Source organism: Haliaeetus albicilla, chromosome 22, assembly GCF_947461875.1.
Source record: "Haliaeetus albicilla chromosome 22, bHalAlb1.1, whole genome shotgun sequence".
NCBI lineage: Eukaryota > Metazoa > Chordata > Aves > Accipitriformes > Accipitridae > Haliaeetus > Haliaeetus albicilla.
The window spans coordinates 25,300,998-25,322,767 of NC_091504.1; the positions used below are offsets into that span (position 1 = coordinate 25,300,998).

General features: G+C 52.8%; 1 protein-coding gene across 3 annotated transcripts in view; it reads left to right on the plus strand.

Moving 5' to 3' along the window:
- Positions 1 to 21,770, plus strand: part of PRKCB (protein kinase C beta) — a 136,239-nt gene that overhangs the window by 35,849 nt on the left and 78,620 nt on the right. For 2 of the 3 annotated variants that reach the window (XM_069810557.1, XM_069810556.1), the window contains exon 3: positions 16,007 to 16,089. In XM_069810557.1, the coding sequence (XP_069666658.1) occupies positions 16,007 to 16,089 (83 nt within the window). Of the gene's footprint in view, positions 1 to 16,006; positions 16,090 to 20,268; positions 20,413 to 21,770 lie in introns of those variants that run through there. The other variant, XM_069810558.1, reaches the window with a different exon arrangement.

Consider the following 21,770-nt stretch of genomic DNA (forward strand, 5'->3'; position numbering starts at 1 on the left):
AGAGTTACCAAAATTGCCGGGTCAGGCAGTCAGCGTGGGAGGCGGCAGTGCCGGGACGTTATGCCCACGCGATGTTCAGCCCTGTGCGGCTGTCAAACAGATCCCCCCCAGAGCAAGTCTCTCCCGAAACCCTGGGGCGGGGGGTGGGGTTCTGTGCCAGGTACGGGCTGAACGGGGGGTGGTCCCGGCTGGTGGAGCGAGCCGCGCCGCGAACCGTGGAAGCGTCGGATCTGGGTACTAGGTGGTGTATGTGATCACTGAGCTCCTTAAATGAGGTGAGAAATAAACACCTGCACCATTCTATTGTTCTGAATAGATGCACTTTACAAATCTCCCTAAATTTGGATTAGTCTGATTTATTGAAGGACCTGTTTTTTAGAAATACGCGGGGACAGAGGGGAATAAGATTACAGACCATGCTGTCTCTTTAGCAGTATATAAATGCCTCCCAAACTTTGCTGTGTAGTAGCTCTGTGTTCGTGGTCTACTTTTGATGTTGTCTTGGTTGAAGACCTTAAATTCTTCACATTTGTAGGGCCAGTTTTGAACTCCAGCCCGTGACCCGCCTGGTTACAAGTTTCTGGAGGTAACGCAAGTGCTCACGAGTGCTCCTGGAGGGTGACTAGGGAAGAAGAAATGACACTTCTAGCCAAGGGTGCTTGAGAAATTTCTCACTGTGTATGGGCTTAGCTCTGTACCCTAAATAGACTATCTAAAGGAAATGAGTGCTTTATCTTGCAATGTGTGCTCAGCATAAATTCCTCTTGCTGTAGTCTTCAGGAACAAAAAGCAGCTCAGTCTCTCTCTGGATCTCCACTGCCATGGAAAATTAATTCTGGTACCAGAATTATGAAGCCTCTTGGCCAGAGGCTTACGAGCAGAGTGAAATTCTCGCTCTGCTTTGACTTCCCTCTGCAGGTTTCGATGTGCTGCAGGTTCAGGAGGAAGGCACGGTCTCTCTGGAGCACCCCTGCACCCCGAGACGCCGTGGTGCCTTGGGGCAGTTGCTGTGGTGGGGACAGCAGTGAGAGAGGGTGGTTACGGGTCAGCTACGGAAACTTCATTGTAGGCATGTGGGAGACCCGTGATCCCATCGCCCTGAGATGCTCTGAACGTATGCAAACTCCATGATTTGTACAGGAAACTGGTTTCATGCTTGCCATTTGTGGAAAAGGCTCCCTAAGCCCCTTGCCTCAGCGAGGTGCCCCTGTTCCCAGGCTGGAGCCACCCGTCTGGCTTCTGGTGCGCCACCGAGGCTTCTGTGACACCAGCTCTTTTAGGCAGATAAAACCCTAACATTCCTGAAACGGATCTGTGCGGATCCCGTTGCCCTCACGGGACTTTGAGTAGCAGCTGCCCCTGCAGATCCTGCTGAGGTTCACAAATGGAACTTGGAGAAACCAGCCCACGCCTCCTCCAGCAGCCGTGGGAGTCTCCTGATCCTCTCCGCACAGTCTGACACCCGCTTACTGCCAACAGGCTAATCCCGGGTCTGTAGCGTTTGAAAGACATCTTCTGAGAAACTGTCATTAATTTTAAATCCCATCTGCGAAAGCATCGCTGGAGGTTACCCTGGTTATGTCAGACGAGCCTGACAAAGCGGCTGCTGGGGTGAGCGTCTCGAAAACGCTGGTGGGGCAGAGAGACAAAAACCAGCGTTGTGGTCAAATCTGGGGACTTTAAAATAATGGCCCGATTGAGCTGGGGCAGACAGAGCGGTGGAAACGGAGGGCGGTCGGTAGTGGGTACAGAGGTTGGAGTGGCTTTTCACTTGATGCTGCAAAGGTTGCAGTGGTGCTTACGGTGGGCAGAGGGAGCGGTGCCAGGGCTGGTGCCCGCCGTGCAGCCGGCTGTGCCAGGCAGAGCCGGGTGGGCACCGGGCTTCAGGCAGAGCTGGGACTGGGGCGAGATGCAACAAGGCGGGGAAGGCGGTGGGACGTGGCTGCGCGGCAGTGGTATGCCGGGTGACGATGCACGCACCGTGAGCTGCGTAAATGCTGAAAGATCCTGCGCCAGCCTGGTGTCCCTGAAGCCTCCTTGCTTATTTGGAGGCCAAGGTAGTGTTGTCTGAGCACTGCTACTTAATAATTACCCTGGTCTCCGCTTTTGGAAATAAGACAATGTTCAGAATATTAAAATTTAAGGGGGGGGGGGAATGCGAGGAAGAAAATGGGAGTGAGGTTCCCCTCTTTGTCTTGGAGATAAGTGATAAAATTCAGCTTTAACTAAGTTACATTATTAGCACCTTAAAGCAAGCTAGCAGCCATCTTCTAGGGCTCTGAGATGCAAGGATAATAATTGGGATGGTGGTGGGTTATCTGCACCTGGGCCTGCCCTCTTCTTAATGTTTGGCTTGTTCTCTGGGCAGGACTGATCCTGCAGGGTTACCTTTCCATATTTCTACCTCCTCTCAAGAGGCTGACCCGGAGTTTCAATTACAATATTAAATTACCAGGTCACCAGTGTTAAAGTAGGCTGCCAAGTTTTTAATGATCTTCTCTTTCTTGTCATGTGCGGGTTGTTGGTTGTTTTTTTTTTTTTTTTCCAAGCCTCCTTTCCATCTATGCACTTTTAATTGAGACCATCTGTAATTTAACACATCACAACAGCGAGCCCGAGGAGCGAGCGAGCGGTGAGTTGTGTAACTGGTGCAGGCGAGGCAGGATTTTAAGAGGACTCGGCGTTCATCCTCCAGGGACTGCCGCAGCTTTCCACTGTCTTCCAGCGCCTTCATAAGAACTAACTGCCAAGACTGTTTAATCTGGTCCCTTGGGGCCTTGATTAATCACAGAGTACTTATTTTTCATCTCTCGCTGGTGGAGATGCTGAAGGTGTCGTTGGGGGGCTGGGACCGATCCTGAAGCTGTTGCGTGGGTGCGTGCGAGCAGAGCTGGCTGCGGGCACCGGGGTGTCCCCAGGGACCCAGACCCCGTCCCCTTGCAAAGGGACCGGGCTCAGAGGGGGCTGCAGCAGTTTCCTCGATGCTGCCTGTCCCCATCTGTCTAAGGTAGAACCTGAGTTTGTCCATCTGTCCCGCATCCCAAGAAGCCTCTCGGCTGCCTAGCCTTGGCCAGCAGCCGGGTGCTCTTCCCCCAACGCCTGCGATCCCCAGGGGAGCCCCTGAAACATCAGCGTCCCTGCTTGCCTCGACTGTTGCAGGATGGCTCCGTGGTCCAGGAGCCAGGGCTGTCCCACTCCAGCCCAGCGCCGTCCTTCTCGCTGCCTGAGGCCGTGACGAACTTCTCTGCATGCAGCATCGTGAGGCTCGTACTTTGGGCTTTTAAGAAACAAGTTAGAGGGGATGTTAACGTGGAAAGAAACAAATTCCAACTTGAAAAATTACCTGTTAGTGTTGCTGCAACGTGTCGCTTGGCTATAATTAAACACGAGGGAATGGCACGTTTCCCTCCCGTTCATTCAGGGCATCTGTCAGGGCCGGTGTGTGGGCAGTTTCACGGCTGGTGCGGTTCCCCCTGGTTCTGTGCGTGGGTCTCTGCAACGGCACCTGGCACAGGGAAAAGGAGCAGAGAAGAAAGGTGTCTGCGATTCCCGTGCACTTTGTGCAGGGAAACGTATTAGTGGCTTCGTTCTTTGTCGCTTTGAACTTCTCTGCTGGCCCCGGCTGGGTTTGGAGAGCGGGCGAGCAGTGTCTGCGTGGTCCGCCTGGCCGCCCCCGTTCGAGCGCTGGGGCGTGCAGCTCCGCTCGCTGCCAACAGCCTCTCCGTAAAGGTTCCTGCGGGCGAGCCGTTCTGCCAGGGGCTTTTGTTGGTCTCTTAATACCATGGTTTGTGGTGGGACTCGGCCGTGTACCTGCTCGCATGGTTGGGGGTCAGGCACGTGGTGGGGGAGAAAGGAGCCGTTCCCGCGGGGTGTCTCTGGATGCTGGGGTGCTCTGCTCGCTGCTCCCAAGCAGCTTTTTTGGCCCAAGCAATTTGGAGAGGAAGCAGGAGCTGGACTTTTGCCATGTCCTGGGTGGAGGGACCCACCCTCTGCCACGTCTGGTGAACCCCATGCCGGTGAGAGCTGCAGAAGCCGGGCCAGCTGCGTTACCCGTGCTGCTTCCCGGAGCATCCCGCTCCGTCCCTTGCAGCCTGGCTGCAGCTCTAGGTGTTTCTCTGGCCCATGCGGTGGGAGAATGAAGATCCTTCCCTGTTCCAAGCTCTAATGCTGTCATCGTCCCCTTCCCCACCCACACCTATTATGTTGCCGTGGATGATTGATGTTCCTCATCCCGCCTGGCTTCAATACATTCATTGTCATGCAGAGGATGTTGTCAGTTCATTACTGGTATTTCATATAAAAGCTGCAGACTTTTTTGAATGTTTTGTTCATATGTACTCAAATCCTCCTAAAAGTGCATGGCTGGGCTCAAAATATTTAACCCCTTTAAAAAAAAAAAAGGAATATTAAAGAAGTCTCTTTTAGAAGTGAACAGCAGAGTAGCCTTCCTCCCCCTGCTCTTTAGCACAGCTGCTGTGCGCCGCTTCTGCATGTTGGACACTGCAGGCACTGGATTCACTTGGGTTTTGTCGACAAGGTCTTACCCCAAGAAGCCACAAATGCCAGTTGTATCCCCAGCTCTAGCACCCGAACGTTGCTGCGGCTTGGCGTCGGACGGTGATGTTCCCCAGCCGCTGGGCTGGGATCGTGTGCTCCCGCGCTCCCTGGGCAGCTCTGCTGCAGCCGGGGAGGCATCTGACCCTACATCGCCTGTAGGGTCTCTCTGCCCTCCAGATACAAAGGGAGCAGCAAGGCTTCCTTTTACAGTTCTGCAAGGCTGTATTTTCTTTGTGGTTTTGTATTCTTTGTATTTCCTTAAGTCCCTGAATTATGTGGGGAAATGAGTGCCCAGAAGCATTGCTCGCGTTGAATGGAGCGATGGGCTTCTGCTTTATAGGTGGGGGGGGGATCTGAACCGCAAGCGCCTTTCGGGGGGTGGAATTGGAGCGTGAGGACACATCGGCTGCTCCAGGGGCATACGTGCAATTCCCTGGGGGAGCCATGGGTGCTGCTGGGACCTTGCTGGGGGTCAGAGCTGCGGAGGAGGGGACCATGGAGAGCTGAGCGTGCTTTGAACTCTTGCTTTGCCCGCCACATCCTCTCCCTCCCGAGGACGGAGGGTGGGTGCCATCGCTGAGAGTCGGGGCAAAACTCGCGTCGGGATGTGCTGAGTTCATCTGGCCCTTGAGCATAAGAAATGCCGTGAGAAAGCAGAGGAGCTCAAAGAGCGAACAAGTCATAACCGGCTTACGAGGAAAGGCCACAAATAACTGATAGCCACGCAGCGAGGGCAGGGTACGTGGGAGGGATGGGAGTAGTTGCGCTGCTGCCTGGATGCGTCGAGAGCTCGCTGGGGCATCCTGCCCGCGTTGCAGCAGCGTGGGCGGTGGTGTGGCGAGGGGCACGGGCACCGGCGTCTCGTCCGCTGGCGGTGGGGAAGGGCTTGGGTGGCTGCATCCGAGCCAGGCTGGTCTTGGAAGTTGGGCAGGTGCTGCCGTGCTGAGCCATGGGTGGGAGATGCCGTAGAAATGCGGATGAGCACCAGAGCGTGGAGACGGCACAAGCTGAAAGGCTCAGTCATCCGTGAACTGCAGGAGAAGAGAGGGGAGGAGGAGATGGCGGCGTCTGCAGGAGTCTTCCAAAATACCCAGCCTGAGGTAGTGCGAGGAGCAGCCCAGATCCTGCCCACGAAACCCCTCGGTACCCGAATGCATTTTCCTCCCCATCCTAGGGCATCAGTAACACGGGAACGTTCCTGGGGAGTCCTCAAACTTGTAACTCGTGGAGGAATCGGGGATGAGGTAAAGTTGGTCTAGCACAGCCCAGGCTCTTGCCCAGCTTTGGAGGGTGCTGCGAGTCCTGCTGCCTGTGCCCCCTTGGGCTCTGGCCGTGCAGTCGGGGCTGGGGGGGCTCGGTGGGGGCTCACCGAGCTGCTGCCGGCACTGCTGGTTCCTGCTGGCAGAGCCGCAGCTGCCACTTTGCGCGTCGCGCTGGCCGGGAGCGTGCACAGGGCTGAATTATTCAGTCTGAAAGTGAATCTCTGTTACAGCTTGGTATGGGAGAAACGCTGATGAAGTATTTAAAGTCTGAGCCGTTTCTCTCTGAGCCGGGACGAGGCCCTCTAATGTAAAATTAATGTCTTTGTGTCTCTGGAAATAGCTGCCAGCCCTGGCGTGGGCGTGCAGAGCGGTGGGCGCTGCTGGCCCATTGGCATCGTGGGCTTTGGGAGACGGACCCTGGAGAGGGGCTCTACCTGCAGGATCCTGGATCTCTTCAGACACAGCCTTGTTCAAAAGCTAACCTTGCCCCTCTTCCCCTTCCAAACAGCAAGCCAGTGGAAGAGCGAGGAGTCGGTTTTCCTCGAGAACTGGGAACTCTCCCTGCAGGGTGAATGGGAGATGTGAGCAAAAAGCCCAGAGCTGGTACCCGGTGTATGGGCGGACGAGGAGCCTAAATAAATGAGGATGTTTCAGTCTGCCCTTTCCCTATCAAGGATTTGCACGAAAGAGAGGGTTCCTGCTCTTCAGGCACATAATCCCTGGTGCTGAGCTCCTGGCCTGGAAGGCTCAGTCCTTCCCGCAGGCCTGGGGAAGGGCCGTGGGGGCCGGGAGGAGCAGGAGCATCCTCCTCTCCCTGCGAAAAGGGGAAACGGCATCGGCCGAGGGGCTGCGTGGTCGGGGATGGCTCGTGGAGCCCGTGGCAGGCCCTGATCCTGCACGTGTTTGTGTCCATGCTCCATCCTTTCCCAGAAGCCAGCCTGGGATGAGTAACGATGGGCAAAAGTCCTGCCTGTGCCGTGGGGTCTTACATGGTTCCTGCTTTGGGAACTGTGGACAGGATCTGCTGGAGAGCAGAATGGACAGTGCCAGTTGTTTTTAAGATGGCTGGAAGATTGTATAGCTTAAAAAAATATATATATCCTGCTGCTTTTACTTCAGAAATACCAGAAAATGCAGTTCTATCTTCCTGGCACTGAATGACAGCTTTCTCAGCACTAATTTGCAAGGCTGGGCGTCTTCAAATCTATAATGAAGGTTTCTTTGTACCATTAGCGCAGAATTAACTGGTCTGAATAAGAATCGCTTTCTTGGACTGAAAATCTTTGTAGCTGTTCAGGCAATCAGAGTCTTCTAGAGAAATAAGGCTGGTGAGAACTTGCAGAAGAGAAGCCTGCTGTCTCACTCGCTCTTTTTCTCCCCACCCCCCCCTTCCTTAAGAAAAACAGCTCTCCTTTTCTGCAAGAAACCCAAACCGTACAGAAATGTCTTCTTGCACTCCTTACCTCCCGCACCCCTCTACCTTTTGCTCACACCAGCAGTGTCTCCCCCTCTCCCTCTGCCCCTGGTCCCCAGGACCCCCTCTCCCCTCCGATAACCTTCCTGCTCATCCCGACTCTGGGGCTGTGCACCCAACGGTGCAAATCGGCAAAACCCCCGTGGCTTCCGAGGGATAAAAGCTGCTCGTCGTTCCTTGGGGTTGCTGCGCCGTGGTGGAGGCAGGGAATGAGTAAGGGCAGGGGGTTTGTGTCTCTTGCTTCGTCCTCCGGTCCAACGAGCAACTAACAACCAGTGCATCAGCCTGGACTCGCCGTAAACCCCCATCATCCCAATCCCCGGAGCTCTTCCCCGATGGGTTTCTGTAGAGGAGAGCTGCAGTCCAAAAACCCCAGAGCACGGTTGTTTTTACTATGTCTCTCTGGAGCTGACAACCAGAAAACCACTGAAGTCTGATGAGGGGCTGAAGGTATTTGTTGTGTTGTAAGAACTCCAGAAAGCTTTTAACCAAAGCTGGGGATTAAATCCAAATAGCAGAAATTTTAGCTCAGCTTCTCTCTGTGTACTGTAAGTGATTAAAAGCTGTAAAGTGCTGTCAGAAATTCAGGACTTCCCCTCCTGGAAACCTTCTTTCCCCTTATTTCATGATTACCATGCTTCACTGGCTTTGTTTGATGTAGTGAGCCTTATTTTTAATGTGGGAATGGAAAATTGTGGGCAACTGCTGGCTGTGGTGCATGTCAGTACATCATCGGGGCAAGGCCAGGCCAATGCATCTGACCCCATGGGTTTGCCCAGCGTAGGTGGATCAACACAAAGCTCCTTTAAAAATATTTTTTTTTTTTTTTCCTTTTTGTTACTTTTCCAGTTTTGATAATCCAAATTTCAAGCTGTTTCCTGAATCTCTTGTTATTTAGGAAGTGGAAACGTTATCCAAATGAGAATTTCCATAGGGTGTAAGGGAGCAGCTATGCACCGAGATATGCTTGAAATAATCTTTGAGCTTCATGATATTAGAACCATCTGCTAAATCACGGCTCTGTCAGCTCTCTGGGGAGGTTTTAACTCCTCCCTGGGTTTGATTTTTAGATGAATCTTGCTTGAACCTTCTTCTGTCTCTGTTAACTCTCCATCTGTCTGCCTTATTTGACATACCATATCTGAGACTGTTCTTGGTGCCTCCAGAGCTCTCCCTTACCCAGTGGAGGTGGACAAAGGGCTTCCCTTCAGTGGGAATGTGTATTCTGGGAGGAGATGTACTCGGGGGAGGCATTAGAGGTGACTTCCCTGAATTATTCATTTCATGAAGGACTTGGGGAAAAATTGATTAGCCCCTTCTTCAGAACATCAGGACAAGGAGTTCATGCAATGAAATTAAAGGAACAAATGGAGATCAAGTAAAAGGCAACGCTGCTTTATGCAGCATGGAGTTGCTAGGCAGGGTTCATTCCTGCAGGAAGTCATTTGTCACAGCGTCTGGGTTTTTGAGGAGGGCTGGATACCTTCCTGCCAGCTAACGACATTTCATGTGGGAGATGAGGCTAATCAGATCTCATGTGGCAGGCTCCAAGCCGATAGCGTGCAGGGGTCAGGAAATGATTTATCTCGAGCCAGCCTTGCTCTGCTTGCCAGAGACCTTGCAGGTTTGTGCTCTCCTGGCGTTTTTGAGCCCTCAGCTGTGGGCTGGTGCCAGACCCCTGTGCAGATGGCCAAGAGCTTGTGTCAGGGTTGCTGGGGCTCGGAGGCAGCTTTGGGGCTCTCCTGGCTTTTCTGGGATGTGTGGAGATGTGGTGCTGCCAGTGGCATGAGGCCACTGCCTTCCCTCCGGCACCTGGGACCCTCTGCAGTCACCCAGCTCCTTGCACGGAGTGGACCCTGCAGGGTGGCCAGGGTATGGGGCAAGGCAGCTTTCCCTCTAGAGTGGGCTTCTAGCATCCCCAAAACCTGATCCAGAGCAAGGTCGAAGTATGCTGGAGAACTGGGGCCCCAAAAGACCCGCTCTGAGCAGGACTGGCCGCTGCTGCGTTGGACAACCGTGTGTCCTGGCAGTAACGGCACCGGCAGAGGAATAGCTCCAGCCCTTGGGGCTGCTGCTGCTGCGCTGCTGGCTGGGACGGGCTCCGCAGTCTCGGACACTTAGAGTTTGCAAATAAAACGCTAACCCCGAGACTTTTCTTGGGCTTTCATGTTCCTGGGAATACCTGCGCTCAAGTTGGGCTGGCTCCCCGGGTATCCTGATGCCAGTGTAAGGAGCTTAAAGCTTTGATAAAGGGCTCTTTCTGGGCAGAAGCCACTGGACTGGGAAGGATTTTGTATTCTAAGAGCAAATCTTTCAGCATTGTTGTATCTTTGGGCAGACTGCCCAACTGTCTGCTTTTGGGAAAGCATCTGAATGGAAACGGAGCAGGCGAGGTGAGCCGTGGTGCATATGGTGGGGAAACTCTTTTGCATTTGTTTACATTTTGTAAACAGAAGAAAAGAAAATATTCCGAAGGAGAAGGAAGGTGCATGTGCAGGTGATGCTCAGCAAACAGGCGCTCTGTTCGCTCTGAACAGACCTGGCGAGACAAAGGTGCCAATACCTGCGTTGCTCATCATCGGGAGAAGTCAGCATGGCCAGGGCTGCTCCTGCTTCCCTGGGCTGCTGCATGGGAGAAGAGCAGAGCCCTGCATTACCAGCCGTGGGACCCCCTTGCACCACGGGTGGGCTTTAGCATCATGGGCTGGGGCTGCTCCCTGCACAGGGCAGGCAGGAACAGGGGGGACCACGCTCCTTCGCAGACCCCGAGAGCACGGGGTGGACGGGTGCATCCCCCCGCCAAGGGCTGACAGCTGCCCAGCCTGTCCTGGCAAGCCTTGAGTGGCATAAATGCTGGCCCTGTCATGCTGCAACGTCTTTCCCTGTCCTTTCCAACTAAGAGTTTTTAGCTGCTTTTACTGGGAGCGTCAGGGATGAGGGGATTCTGTGTTCTCGCAGGACTGGCTACACCATAGTGCCAGGCTGTGGTGGCTGCAAGGAAATTCCTTATTAGTGACTCTGCCCGGTGCCTTAATAACTCGGACGCTTGTGACGGGTGCCTGTGCGTTGAGTCCCTGTGCCAATAACTCGCCGTGCCAGAGCCCTGCGCAGCTCTCCGAGCACGCAGCGTTGGGAGCTGGCTGCTCCCATCAGCTCTCCCCCACGTTGAGGTGATGTACCTTAAAACCTGCCCGGCTGCTCCATGATGCTGGAAGCACCTGCTCTTCTCTAATTGCACTCTGATTAGTGTCGGGGTCCTGTCCTCTCTTATTTTTTACTTTCACTGAGGATTTTGTTATTCGCTCTGTCCCGTTGACCTCGCAGGACAACTGCTGGGGTCCCGGCGCAGGGTTCACCCTATGGCAGGGGATGTGCAGCAACCGGCAGAGCTGGAGGGAAGGCATCTCTGAGAGCAGCGTTCAGCTTGCAGCTCGTCTTGGTCACCGGCTGTGGGTCTGTGATGGCAAAAGTCCTCAGCCATTAGGGGACTTGGACCCTGCTTCTCGCTGCAGTATTTCCGCGCAGCGCAGTCGAGTGCTGGGTTTGTCCCTCCTGCCGTTGCCGAGGACTTACCAGGGGCTTCTGTCTGCTGCAATAATTTGCAGCATTGTTCCAAAACATGCAAACGTATGACTGCTCCCGACCGCATGCCGTTGAATAAAGCTTTAATTTGCTGGCCTGTCTCCCTGCGTTCAGCAGCCCGGTTTGGCTGGCTGTCAGCAGCCCGGAGCTGATGGATGATCTGCCGACTGCTGAGCTGCGCTCGCAGCCCTCGCTTCCCCAGGAGGTCCATCCCCATGCTGGAGGTGCAGCTGGACACGTGCTCTGCAATGTTCATACACTTGGAATGCATTTTGATGAGGTTTTTCTGGTCGGCAGGTTCTGTGATCAGCTTGGGAAACTGCTTTATGGTTTTTCTTGAGGATTTTTGAGCAGTGGTTTAGGCCAAGAAGCCTTTAAGTGTGTGTGTGTGTATTTTTTTTTTTTTTTTAAGGAACACCATTAGCATTTTCTCTCTTTTCATCCTTCAAAATAAGGCTAGTTCCTAGGGTCTGAAAATACCCTGGTGCCCTGTTGCTATTGTGGTTTCTTAGCTCTGAAAACCAACCTTCTAGGAGATTTTTCTTCCCAAAACTGCATCGGGATCACAGGGAATGGAGGTGCATGATCTTGCTCTCATGCTTTGGTGCAAGTCTCCCCAGATCTGAGAAACTGTGCTGGGGCTGCTATTAAAAATGTGTGTTCCAGCAAGTCTCGTAAGCCTGTGGAGAGTCACTGAGCTCGAGGGCTCTGCTGCTTGTCTTCTGTAGGGTTTTGTATCCTTTGCTTCCCCCGAGACAGAGATGTCTCCCCAGATGCCTGCAATGGAGATTGCCCTAAAGAAGAATTCAGGGCCAGTAAACATTCTTGTGTTATGCAATAACAAAAGGTAAAGGTTGATGCTTCATTTCTGTTGTATATAAATGACTCGGGACGTTTGTAGCTCACCAGTAGGATTTGATAACTTTATTATCCATATAATAAGATTTACAAATTAACTGTCTAATTAGCATCCTGGGAAAGCTGCTGCTTGTACTGTAGTTTCTGAACTGACAAAGATCCAGGCTTAAAGTGCTGAAGTGCGACGAAGCCAGGAGCGGCACGGCAGCGCCCGTCCCGGCAGACCCGCCGTAGCTGCCTGGGTGCCTGTCCTGGTACCGCGGTTGTGCAGAGCCAGCACCGGGCTCCTGCTCGGCAGGGTGGAAGGCGAGCAATCTCCTCCCAGCGTAACGCTCCGGATTAGTCACGGGAGGAAAGAGCTACCAAATCTTCTCGCATCTGTTGGGTAGGATGCATGTTTAGGAGTTAAGGCAGGATTACTGGCGTAAGCTCCTGTACCCGATTAATTCTATTGGCCCTTTTTTTGCGTGGATTGAGTATTCACCTAAGCACGCATGAAATGTTTGAATGGATCTTTCCAAGGCTTGCAGAGCTTCCTTCAGAGCGTTGGATGCAAAGCCCACACTGCTGCAGTCGGTAGGGAGCCTCATTTATTTTGGATGCATAAGGAAGTGTTACGCTTCACCATCTTCCAACGGATTGTCCTTACAATCTCTGTTAACATTGATTGCTGGAGAACCTGCTATTCTTGCTAAATATTCAGTTGCCACAAAGATGACTTACAGTGACTCGGCTATCATTTGCTTAATTGAACTGTAATATGAATGTTTTGAACACACAGCAATTATTTTGCCAGTTGACGAGAAAATACTGCATTTCTAGCGTATTCTTTAGGTCCCTGCTCAAAGCGCAGAGGTGTTACCCGTGTGTGTATATTTAATGCCATCTTTAATAATTAAACTCTTCAGTGAAACCTTACAAGATTATGGGGGAGAGGCTGCAGTAAAAATCTGGGGTGGTTTTGAGCTTCTCAGACACTGGCTTTCTAGTCTCTCTTGCTACTGGAAGTGGGCATTTCACCTCTTCTGCATATGCAAGTGAAAATGTAAAATGTTCTGCTTTCGTAGTGTCTTTGGAGAGGCAAGAGGAAGCAGCTTGCCCAGGGTTGGTGTGTGCACACACGTGCGCTGTGCTTGTTCCAGTCATCCTCTCGCATATCTGTGAGGATCAGTCCTGTGTTCTCCTTTCCCTTGCTTCTTCGAATTCCCTCTTTGTTTCTCTTTTGCAGATAACTTCTGCCTGACAAATTAAATGTGTAATGAGCAGAGTATGGAAAGCCACTGCAGATTCTTCTCATGCACAGCAGAACTTAAGACTTAGATTTTTTTTTTTTTTTTTTTTTTTTTTTGAAACCAAAAAACACATTTGAAACCCACAGCTCTGCTGATGTGCTGTGTCTCCTGGCTGTGCAGTGCAGACTCTGGGGAGCGATGCATCCCTGCTAATGAGCTGGCAGAGCAGCGCCCTGGCCCTGTCTGCCTGGAGCAGAGGGGATCCAGGAGCGTTGCTTTTGAAACCAAAGCACTGCAGCTTTCTGAGAGAGCAAAAATAGAAAGGTCAGATTTCTGACTTTCCGTAAAGTAAAGCCGAACTGACAGCCTGCCCTTGCCCTGTTCAGGGGAGGTGCACGCGGAAAGTAAAGCAGCGAGCACATGCAGCAATAGCCATGGTGGTGAGGCTGCTGTTACGAGGGACAGAAACAAACTTTTTTTTTAGTCCCCATCATACCTCGAGTGCTCCCTGTGCTGGTAGCAGCGTTTGGGGAGGCTGCTTTCCTCTGCCTGCTCCTGAATTGGAGGAAATTTGCGCTTAGGTGGGGTGTGCTCAGCCGGACGGGTGCTGCTGGCAGGGCTGCCCGCTGTTCTGAAGGGCTTTCCACGGAGCTGCCGTGGGGATCAGCTCGGCAAAGAGGCAGCGCACCGCGTTACGTGGGAGTGTTGAGAGACGGAGGGAGCGGTTAGGAGATGGGAAGAGCGGGGCAAGGAAATCTGTTGTAACGCCAGGCAGGTTGCGGTGGTGGAAGAGGAAGGCGGTCAGCTCTTGCGTGGCCGTCGCGCCTTTTGGGAGAGGTTGGAGGCGGCTTGGCTCGCCGAAGCCCTGCGGAGCGGAGCCTGGCCCGCGTGCGGTGGCATCCCTGGATGCACCCAGCCGGAGGAATGGTCCGGCACAGCAGACCCGCGGGATGCTCGGCACCGGGCAAGGGGTGGGAGGGCAGCTGCTGCCAGCATCTGGTCTGCGCCATGCAAAGCAGAACCAGGTGGTCTCCTGCGACCTGGAGCCACTTGTGGGTGAGCCATCCCTGGTGGGAAGACCAGCACGGACAACTCCTGTTTTTTATCCTTTTCCGGCTTTTGTCACCCCAAAGGCGAGAAGGTTTTTCCCCAAGCAGGAACAAATATCACTGTCCCCAAAGTGCAAAAGCTTCTTCGGAGCTGGGGAAGCACAACAAGACCTGCTTTTCTTTATGTACTCTTCAGAGTCAGGTTTGCCTCCAGCAGCCCTTTTATATATATGGCATGGAGGAGTGGCATTAGGAAGTTCAGCCTAGTAGCAATCTTGTTTCTTTTGTCGAACCAAAATCATTCCAGCTCCGCTGGGAACCTCTCACCGCAGCCTGAATGCTGGCATCAGCAGGCAACCTCCCGGCAGCGCCTGCGCTCCAGCGTGTCGCGGAGCCTTATTGAGTTTATACGCACACTTCAGGACAAATCTTTGCTAATAGAGTTCTAATTTCTTCCTTCCTGCTTCCCAGATGCTTCTGTTTCTGTATGCAAATGACAGAAATGGTGAACAGTGTTTTCAAGAAAATGTTTATTTGTTAGACTCAGAAAAGTAAGTGAGAGGTCCTATAAGGAGAGAGCTCTTGGCAGCTGTTGTGCCTCTAAAACCTTCTGGGTTTGTTTCTTTCACAATGAAAAATGTGAAAAGGAAAATTAATTTAAAACTGGATGTAGCAGGGCACAATAAGGGGATTGTGAGTTTAACGGCAAACGTCACTTGCCTTTTCCTTGTTCCTTAGGGAAAGTCCAATAGCGATGCCATTGAAACCTGCTTCATTTTTGCACTGCTCGAATTTGTTTTATGTGCTCGGTTTCTCTGAACCCCGGTAGAATGTGCATCTCATCTTCCACTTGCTCTTTCGTTTAGTGTTACTATGGCTCTTGGGAAAAGGATGTGGCAAATAAGAGGCCCCTGAGGCAGAGCTGAGTTTGGTACCTGGATTTCCCCCAGACAAGAGCAGCCTTTGCACAGCTTTGCTTTGTTCCCAAAAATAAGCAGTTGTCGGGTTCGCTCTGCTCCTGCGCGGGCTCCCTTCATGCGCGGCGTTGCCTCGGAGCTGAGGTCCCATCCCGCGGGATGCGGCGCGGGTGCGGTGATGGGGCACGGTGCAGAGCGCGGTTGGACCTGGGGGGGTGCTGGCACCCAGAAAGAGGTGACGTCGGGGTGAGGGAGGCTGAGACCCTCTGAGAAGGAGCTAGGCTGTCAGTTGAAATTATCTGCAGTGCCGAGTGGCCTTTTTAAGGTCTGTCGCTGAAAGTAAGGTGCTTATTTGGCATTTAGGGGAAAAATTAGCCTTTAAGTACAGCGCTTTCACTGCACAGACTGCAAAAATACTGCTGGCAGCTTCAGATTAGCATGTGCTGTACGGGTTTGGTGGTTTAAGGGATGTGGATTTAGCTCTGGATACTTATGCTTGAAAGTCTGGGTAGTGGCACGTTGGGATTAATTTTCCTGCGCTGTTCCCAGAAGGGTGACTTTGTCATCGACATGCGTGCGTGAGGAGAGGAAGATGTACGTGTCTTCTGGTCTGGCAAATGGAGGCTGTGGAGTTGGTGAAGAAAAGCAGAGCTGTGGGAGGAAAACTGCCCACCTGTTCCCATCGGTACAATCTTCCATTTTTGGACACATGCACTTTTCAGCTCAGATACCCGTGAATGCCAGATTCTCCCTCTTTTTATACACGACGGTGACCTCAGAGCGTGTGCCGTGAGTGACAATGAGCTCAAAGCGAACATAAGGGTTCTCAGCCCTCCTTTGACGTTTGCTGAACATTTTGCTTCTGCTTAGCTTTACTGAAATGCCTGGTCCAGTTGATGATATTCAGTAAGGTTTAAAAATCTACCACAGGTTTACTTAAAGAAACCTGCTTAGAGTCCTGGATGTCTCTTCTCATAAATCAGATGCAATAGTTTTTTATCTTTTTAAGTGCTGGGTTCACATGATGCCAACCCCTTAACATACCCCTGACGCTGTCACTGTCTTCTCTTTGCAGTTTGCTGCTTCGTCGTGCACAAGCGGTGCCATGAGTTCGTTACCTTCTCCTGCCCTGGTGCTGATAAAGGCCCTGCCTCGGATGTAAGTACATACCTCGGATGTAAGTACCTGGTCCAACGCCCCGAGTGAAGGCACCTGGGGTTTGGTGGATGACTGTGTCTCACAGCAATTTGGAGAAGATATTCCTCCAGCTTTCTTGGCTAATGACACTTCTGTGCCGTTACTTCATGGGCATCTCTAATGCCTTGTTACTTGTAGTTGCGTGGGCTCTCATATATTTTTTGAGACACTTAAAACACTTTCAAATCATCCAATAACTTGCTCTCAGCAGAGCAGGGAGAGCTTATGGGAATGCAGAGATATTTCTATTTGGGGCTGAGTCTGCAGCCTTGCCCTGTCTCCCTTTTGTCCCTTGAGTCGCAGCCTCAGTTTCCCCATCGGTAAAATGATGTTTCCAGGTTCTGTCACCTGAACTGAGGTTTTAGTTTTGGGGTTAATTAACATGCATGAAGCACTAAAAGCTAAAAAGCTGCTTTAAAACTTTGGCCAACGTGCCCTGACCTGAAGAAGACTTTTTCTTCTGGCAGGGTTTGGTTCAAGGTCTCAATCAGTTCCTTTTGTCACAAGTGAAATACCTGAAAGAATTAGCTGTTGTTTAACAGATGCCTACTGCGTTGCTGGACTAGAGTCAGCCTTGGGGAATGTGCCTATCCTTGTTCCTCCTCAGCTCATCATTTTTTCCAAAGGCATCACTGCCCCGCGTTGTTATTTCCATGTCAGTCCTGCATTGCCCTGCGGTTGTTCGGCCCTACCTGGTGTCGGGGCTCTCGGCCGCTCGCCTGCATCATCCCTGCTCCTCGCCGCGGGGGCCTTTTTGCTAAAAACAGGCACATTTTTTTCAAGTCGGTTTTGTATCATCTTGCAGGTTTAATTTAACAAATACATATGTTTGGTCTTCTCAAGCAAAAAAAAACCCGCAGGCACATTTGATGCTTGCTTGTGATTTGCATGGTCAGTGTTGCTGTGTTTGCTCCGGCTCTCTCAGAAAACACAGAACTGACTGGGCAGCATCATCAAGGACAACAAAATTACTGGGAAATACTAGTCTAAGTATGACTTTTGGAAAACAATATTGCCGTTCTTTGAAAACCAGAAAACCACCCAAATGCCCGCTAACTAAGTCCCCATCCTTATTTTCACAAGGACTTAATTTCCTGGTGAATCCCCAGGCTTTCGGGGGCGAGTGGGAGAGCTGGAGCAGTGGAGCAGAGCTGGCTTAGGCTCCTCTGTGCGGTTCTGCCAGCGCCTTTCAGGTCTGTCTGGCAGTTTTTGTGTTTTACCGTGGAAACTGGCTAATTTGGGGAACTGCTAGGAAAAAAAGAGATCAAATTGGGGAAACGACAGTGCACCACAACTCTCACCCATAAAAATAGAACTGGTGGGAGCAGGCAGTGTAACAGGCAGCTGAAGGTGGAGGCTAAACACACGTTGTCAGTCGCCCTGCCCGAAACGGGGCTGCGTGCCGTGATTCTGATAAATGGGAGCTTTTGGGGAGGGGGTGAGGCTCGAAGGGAAGGGGCAGAGCTGGGGGGTCGGCCCCTTTTGGGTACAGCACTGGGCAGGGAGTCGTGAGCGGGGGCTGCCTGTGCCCCTTGGGCAGATGCTGCGGGGAGAGGCTGGGGGGGATGTGGAGGAGAAGGGCTGAGCGCGGGTCCTGGGGGTCTGGGATCCTTGGCCAGAACTGCATTTCTGTTCCAGCCAAAGCAGAGGGCAGCCTTGCTGGCTTCCCCTTTTGTCTGGTTTCTCCTCCTGTATGAGCATGCTGGTTTTGGAGCATTTCTGGTTTGGATCTGAGAAATCTGGCTGGGCTTCGGTCCCAAAGAATGGCTGGGCAGCTGCACCGCAGAGCTGCCGGAGACCCCGGGCAGGGGGACGGGGTGGGATGGTACCTGACAGCCCCCACGTTCCCAGAGCTACCCTTGAAGCCGGTCGCCACGCTGGCTCTAGCAAAGCGGTGACTTTATCCCAGTGCCCAGCTTGTGGCTGATCGAGGGACCTGCCTGTGCAAAACCCCGTTTCGACGCTGACCCCCTGATGCTGGATGTCTTGGGGTATCTGTGCTTGCAGCCGCCCAGCCCTGACTCCACAGCGCGGTGCCTCCAGCATGCTGACGCCTACCTGACAGCGCTCCTCCACCTCCGGAGAGGATGCCTGGCAGAGCGTTAGTTTTAACGAGCTGATGATGAAGCTTTTGGCTGTTTCCCACAGGCTGAGCTGCCCTTCTAGGTGTCTTCCAGCTTGCCCAGGTCAGTGCCGCAGCAGCCCGGGTCCTGCTCCCGTGTGCTGCCAATGTGGCTGCCGGGGGTGCTGCAGGAGCAGCCCCCAAAATGGATGCTTTCAGACTTGGGCTTGTGCACAGTTTGATAAGCCTAGTTTTATTTCCACTTCCCACCAGACAATTAGTCAAGATATTACATGGTTTTTTGAATCCCCCTCCCTGGGCACTTTGCATGTGACTATCGCTTTCCTTGCCGAAGGCTTTCTTCTCCATAGGGGCTACTGCTAATTGTGGTGTATTGGTGGCTATTGAACCTTAAAAATTAGTTAGTGGAGGGGAAGAGGAGATGCCGTAGAGATGCCAACCCAAGAGAGACTAATGCATCCACAAGTACTCTGGTCCTGCAGACTCTTCGTCCGTAACACTGAAGGTCAGGAGAGGCTTCTGGGGTCCTGTTTGAACACGCTGACCCCAAAGCAGTTGGTGGGGTTTGTTCCTGGGCTCGGGTGACAGCCGTACCCTCCGCCTGAACCGTGGCAGCCGGGTGTTTGCAGCTCCGTCCTGCACAGCCTCCGTGGGAGCAGCGGCGGCACCGGTGGCCCTTTCTCCATGTGGTAGAGAACCCGGAGAGGAGGGTGGCAGGGTGGCACTGGTGTCAGGCTGCAGGACACCAGCCCCTGGGGTCTTTGGTGTCCGTGGAGCAAGCACGGTCTTCCAGCGGAGGCGTGGGCAGGAGCTGCCCGCTCAGTGTGTTGCTGGCAGGGAGCGAGGCACAGGTGGTCAAGGACAGGGCTCCATCGCTGTGCTCGTGGGATGAGGCTTGACAGGGATAAAAGCATCCCTCTGTCTCCATCTCTGGATGCTTTGAGCCTGTGCCAAAGGGGCACGCTCAGGGTCTGTGCAGGGTAAGGTCTGCATGTGAGCACACATGCTATGCCCATGCAGCATTTGTCCCATCGCGTTTGTCCAGAGAGTGTCACTCAAGGGGATGGAGTTGCATGAGAGGGAAGCGATGGCTTTGCACCGCTTGCCTTCATGCCGCTGCTTTTTCTGGGCAGTTTCGCTCACTGCCTCTGCTGCTGCTCCTTTGCAGTGGGTGCCTGCTGAAACAGGGTGAGAACTGGAGAAGGCATGGAGAAATGAGGTAAGGTTGGTAGAAGGCGATCCCTTCCCCGAGAGTTGAGTTCGGCCATCCAGGCAAGCTAGCAAGCTCGCACGCACGTGTCCGGGTCGCTCTGCACAGAGCTAATGCTCAGGCTGCGGGTAACGTGGCAGAGCCCCTGCCACCTGCGCTGCCTGCCCTGTGCCCGCCAGGCAGCAAGGCGTGCGTCGGGCTCCCTCCATCGTGCAGTCATTTTGCAATGACCTTTGCCGCTAAGTAATGTCACGCAGTGAGATTCCTTCTGGCCATGTGGATTTAGCTCTGACACTCGTGCCTTCTCTCCTCTATTCTCTGTCATCTAAAACGCGGAAAGAAACTGGCAGCAAGATCCACTTGTGGGTCTAGCACCCTGCAGACCTAATCCAGGCTACAAGAGGTGTATGTCATGTATCCAAAATATATATACGTTTAGGTACGCATTTAGATATTTGTGCATGCAGAGATGAAATCTTACTTACAAGGCTGCTTTAGGTGCAACGTAACTGGAGGAGCTGCTGTCTGAGCAGAGCTCCCAGGCTCCCAGCCCCTGGCTGGGCTGGTGGGTGCGCTGGGTGGGTGCAGGCACCCGGGGGGGATGACAGTAGCGGGCGAGTGCCCCCCCAGCCCCACAGCTGCGAGTGGCCCCTCGCTGCTGCAGCAGCCCCGGGAGCGGCTGGGTGGGTGCTCTGGGCGCTGCGGGTGCCTCTCGGGTGGCAGAGCTGGGAACCCTCCCCGGTGCGGTGCAGAAGCAGCAGAAAAGTGCCAGCGAAGGCGACCGCGGCAGAGGGAGATGGAAACGCTGAAACCGCTTAACCTTGCTCAAGGAAAATGAGGTTTGGCAGTGGGAAAGCAGGGGATGGCTGTGATCCAGATGCCACCTCCGGAGCTTTGCTCGGGCGTTGGGCAGCCTGCCCGCCCGGGCGCTGCTTTCTCATCCTTGCTCGTCATCTGGATAGCAGCTCGCAGCCGGCAGGAAAGGCAGCAGGTACCAGGGAGATGCTTCCTCTCTTTCTGCACGGGGTTTTGGCCAAAGGTGGATGCAGTGCTTTTCTTTTTCTCCCCACCAGCCCTGTCCAAGCTGGGGTGAGCAAGGAGCAGTGAGGACCCTCGGACAGCCTGGTCCCGCTCCCCGGGCACGGTCCCTTGGTCCCCGACCCGCAGGTCTCTCCCATGCGTGTCTCTTCCCACCCTGCGGCCAGCTGTAGGTTACTGTGGGCAGCCTCTGCCTGAGAAGGGAAAGGTCTAAATTAAATCTAAGTTTTCACATTTTAAGAGACGCCACTCGGTACCAGGGCATGTGTAAAGGCCCTTGCTCAAATTCTCTATTGCTTGCGGTTACTGCTGGGTGAGTTGCCACTGTGGCTCATGGAGCAGACGGGTAAAAGCTGCCCAGTTGGCATTAATTAATTTTTTAATACGTTATTTCTGAAAATGAAGAGAGGAATGCAGATGCTTGGGACTTAAAGCAGGGAGCAAAAATGGCCCTTTTGTAGCTGGATTTTTTTGCCATTTAGCAGAGCCCTCTGGGAGACCCTCTGGTTTGTAGCCCTGTGCGACTGTCAGCTGGGGTGTGATTGGGGGGTGCATGCAGGGCAAACTTTGTTCCTTCTGCATTGGCAATCAAGCTTCTTATAGTAATATAATCCTTAAGGAGCTTTGAATCAGGAGATGGAAAGCTACTTCAGCAGACAGCAATGTCCTGTCTACTTCGGGAATGAGCCGAGGACAGGGGCTTCATTTTGAACTGATGGCAAAGCTCGAGTTTTCCTCTGCTCTGTTGTTGCTAATAAGCACGGCATGAATCCAGAGCGACCTATAATTATGTCAAAAGCTGGTAGCATCTAGGTTGTAACGATTATAGCTATGCATTTTTTCAGCCGGTGCAGCAATCTGGTAACTGTCTTTCCTTTCACAAATATTAATATGCAGTGAAATCTTGCAGAAAGAATGAGTTTAATTTATTGCATTTGTTTAAACCTTGCAGCGTGTTCGTCATTACAGTGGGCCACGTGACGTTGCTGGGCTGGAGAGGGAAGAGATTTGTTCAGTGAGATGGCATCCCCGTGCTCGGCATCTGCAGGGGCAGCACAGAACGGCGGCTGGAAGAGGCTGCTCTGGCTGGGGCTGCAAATGAGGGATGCTGCAGCGCCAGCCAGATCCCAGCCTGGGCTGGAGATTTTAATGCCAGCTGGCTGCTGCTTTTCATCCCCAGAGCTGCTCTATTCTAGTATGCTAGTCATGGAGCCCAGGGAAAAAAAAAACATCATAAAAGAAAAAAAAATTCTAAGTTTGCTCCTTGATCTCTGTATTTTGTAGTACTTCATAGTTACTGAGAATCAAGGA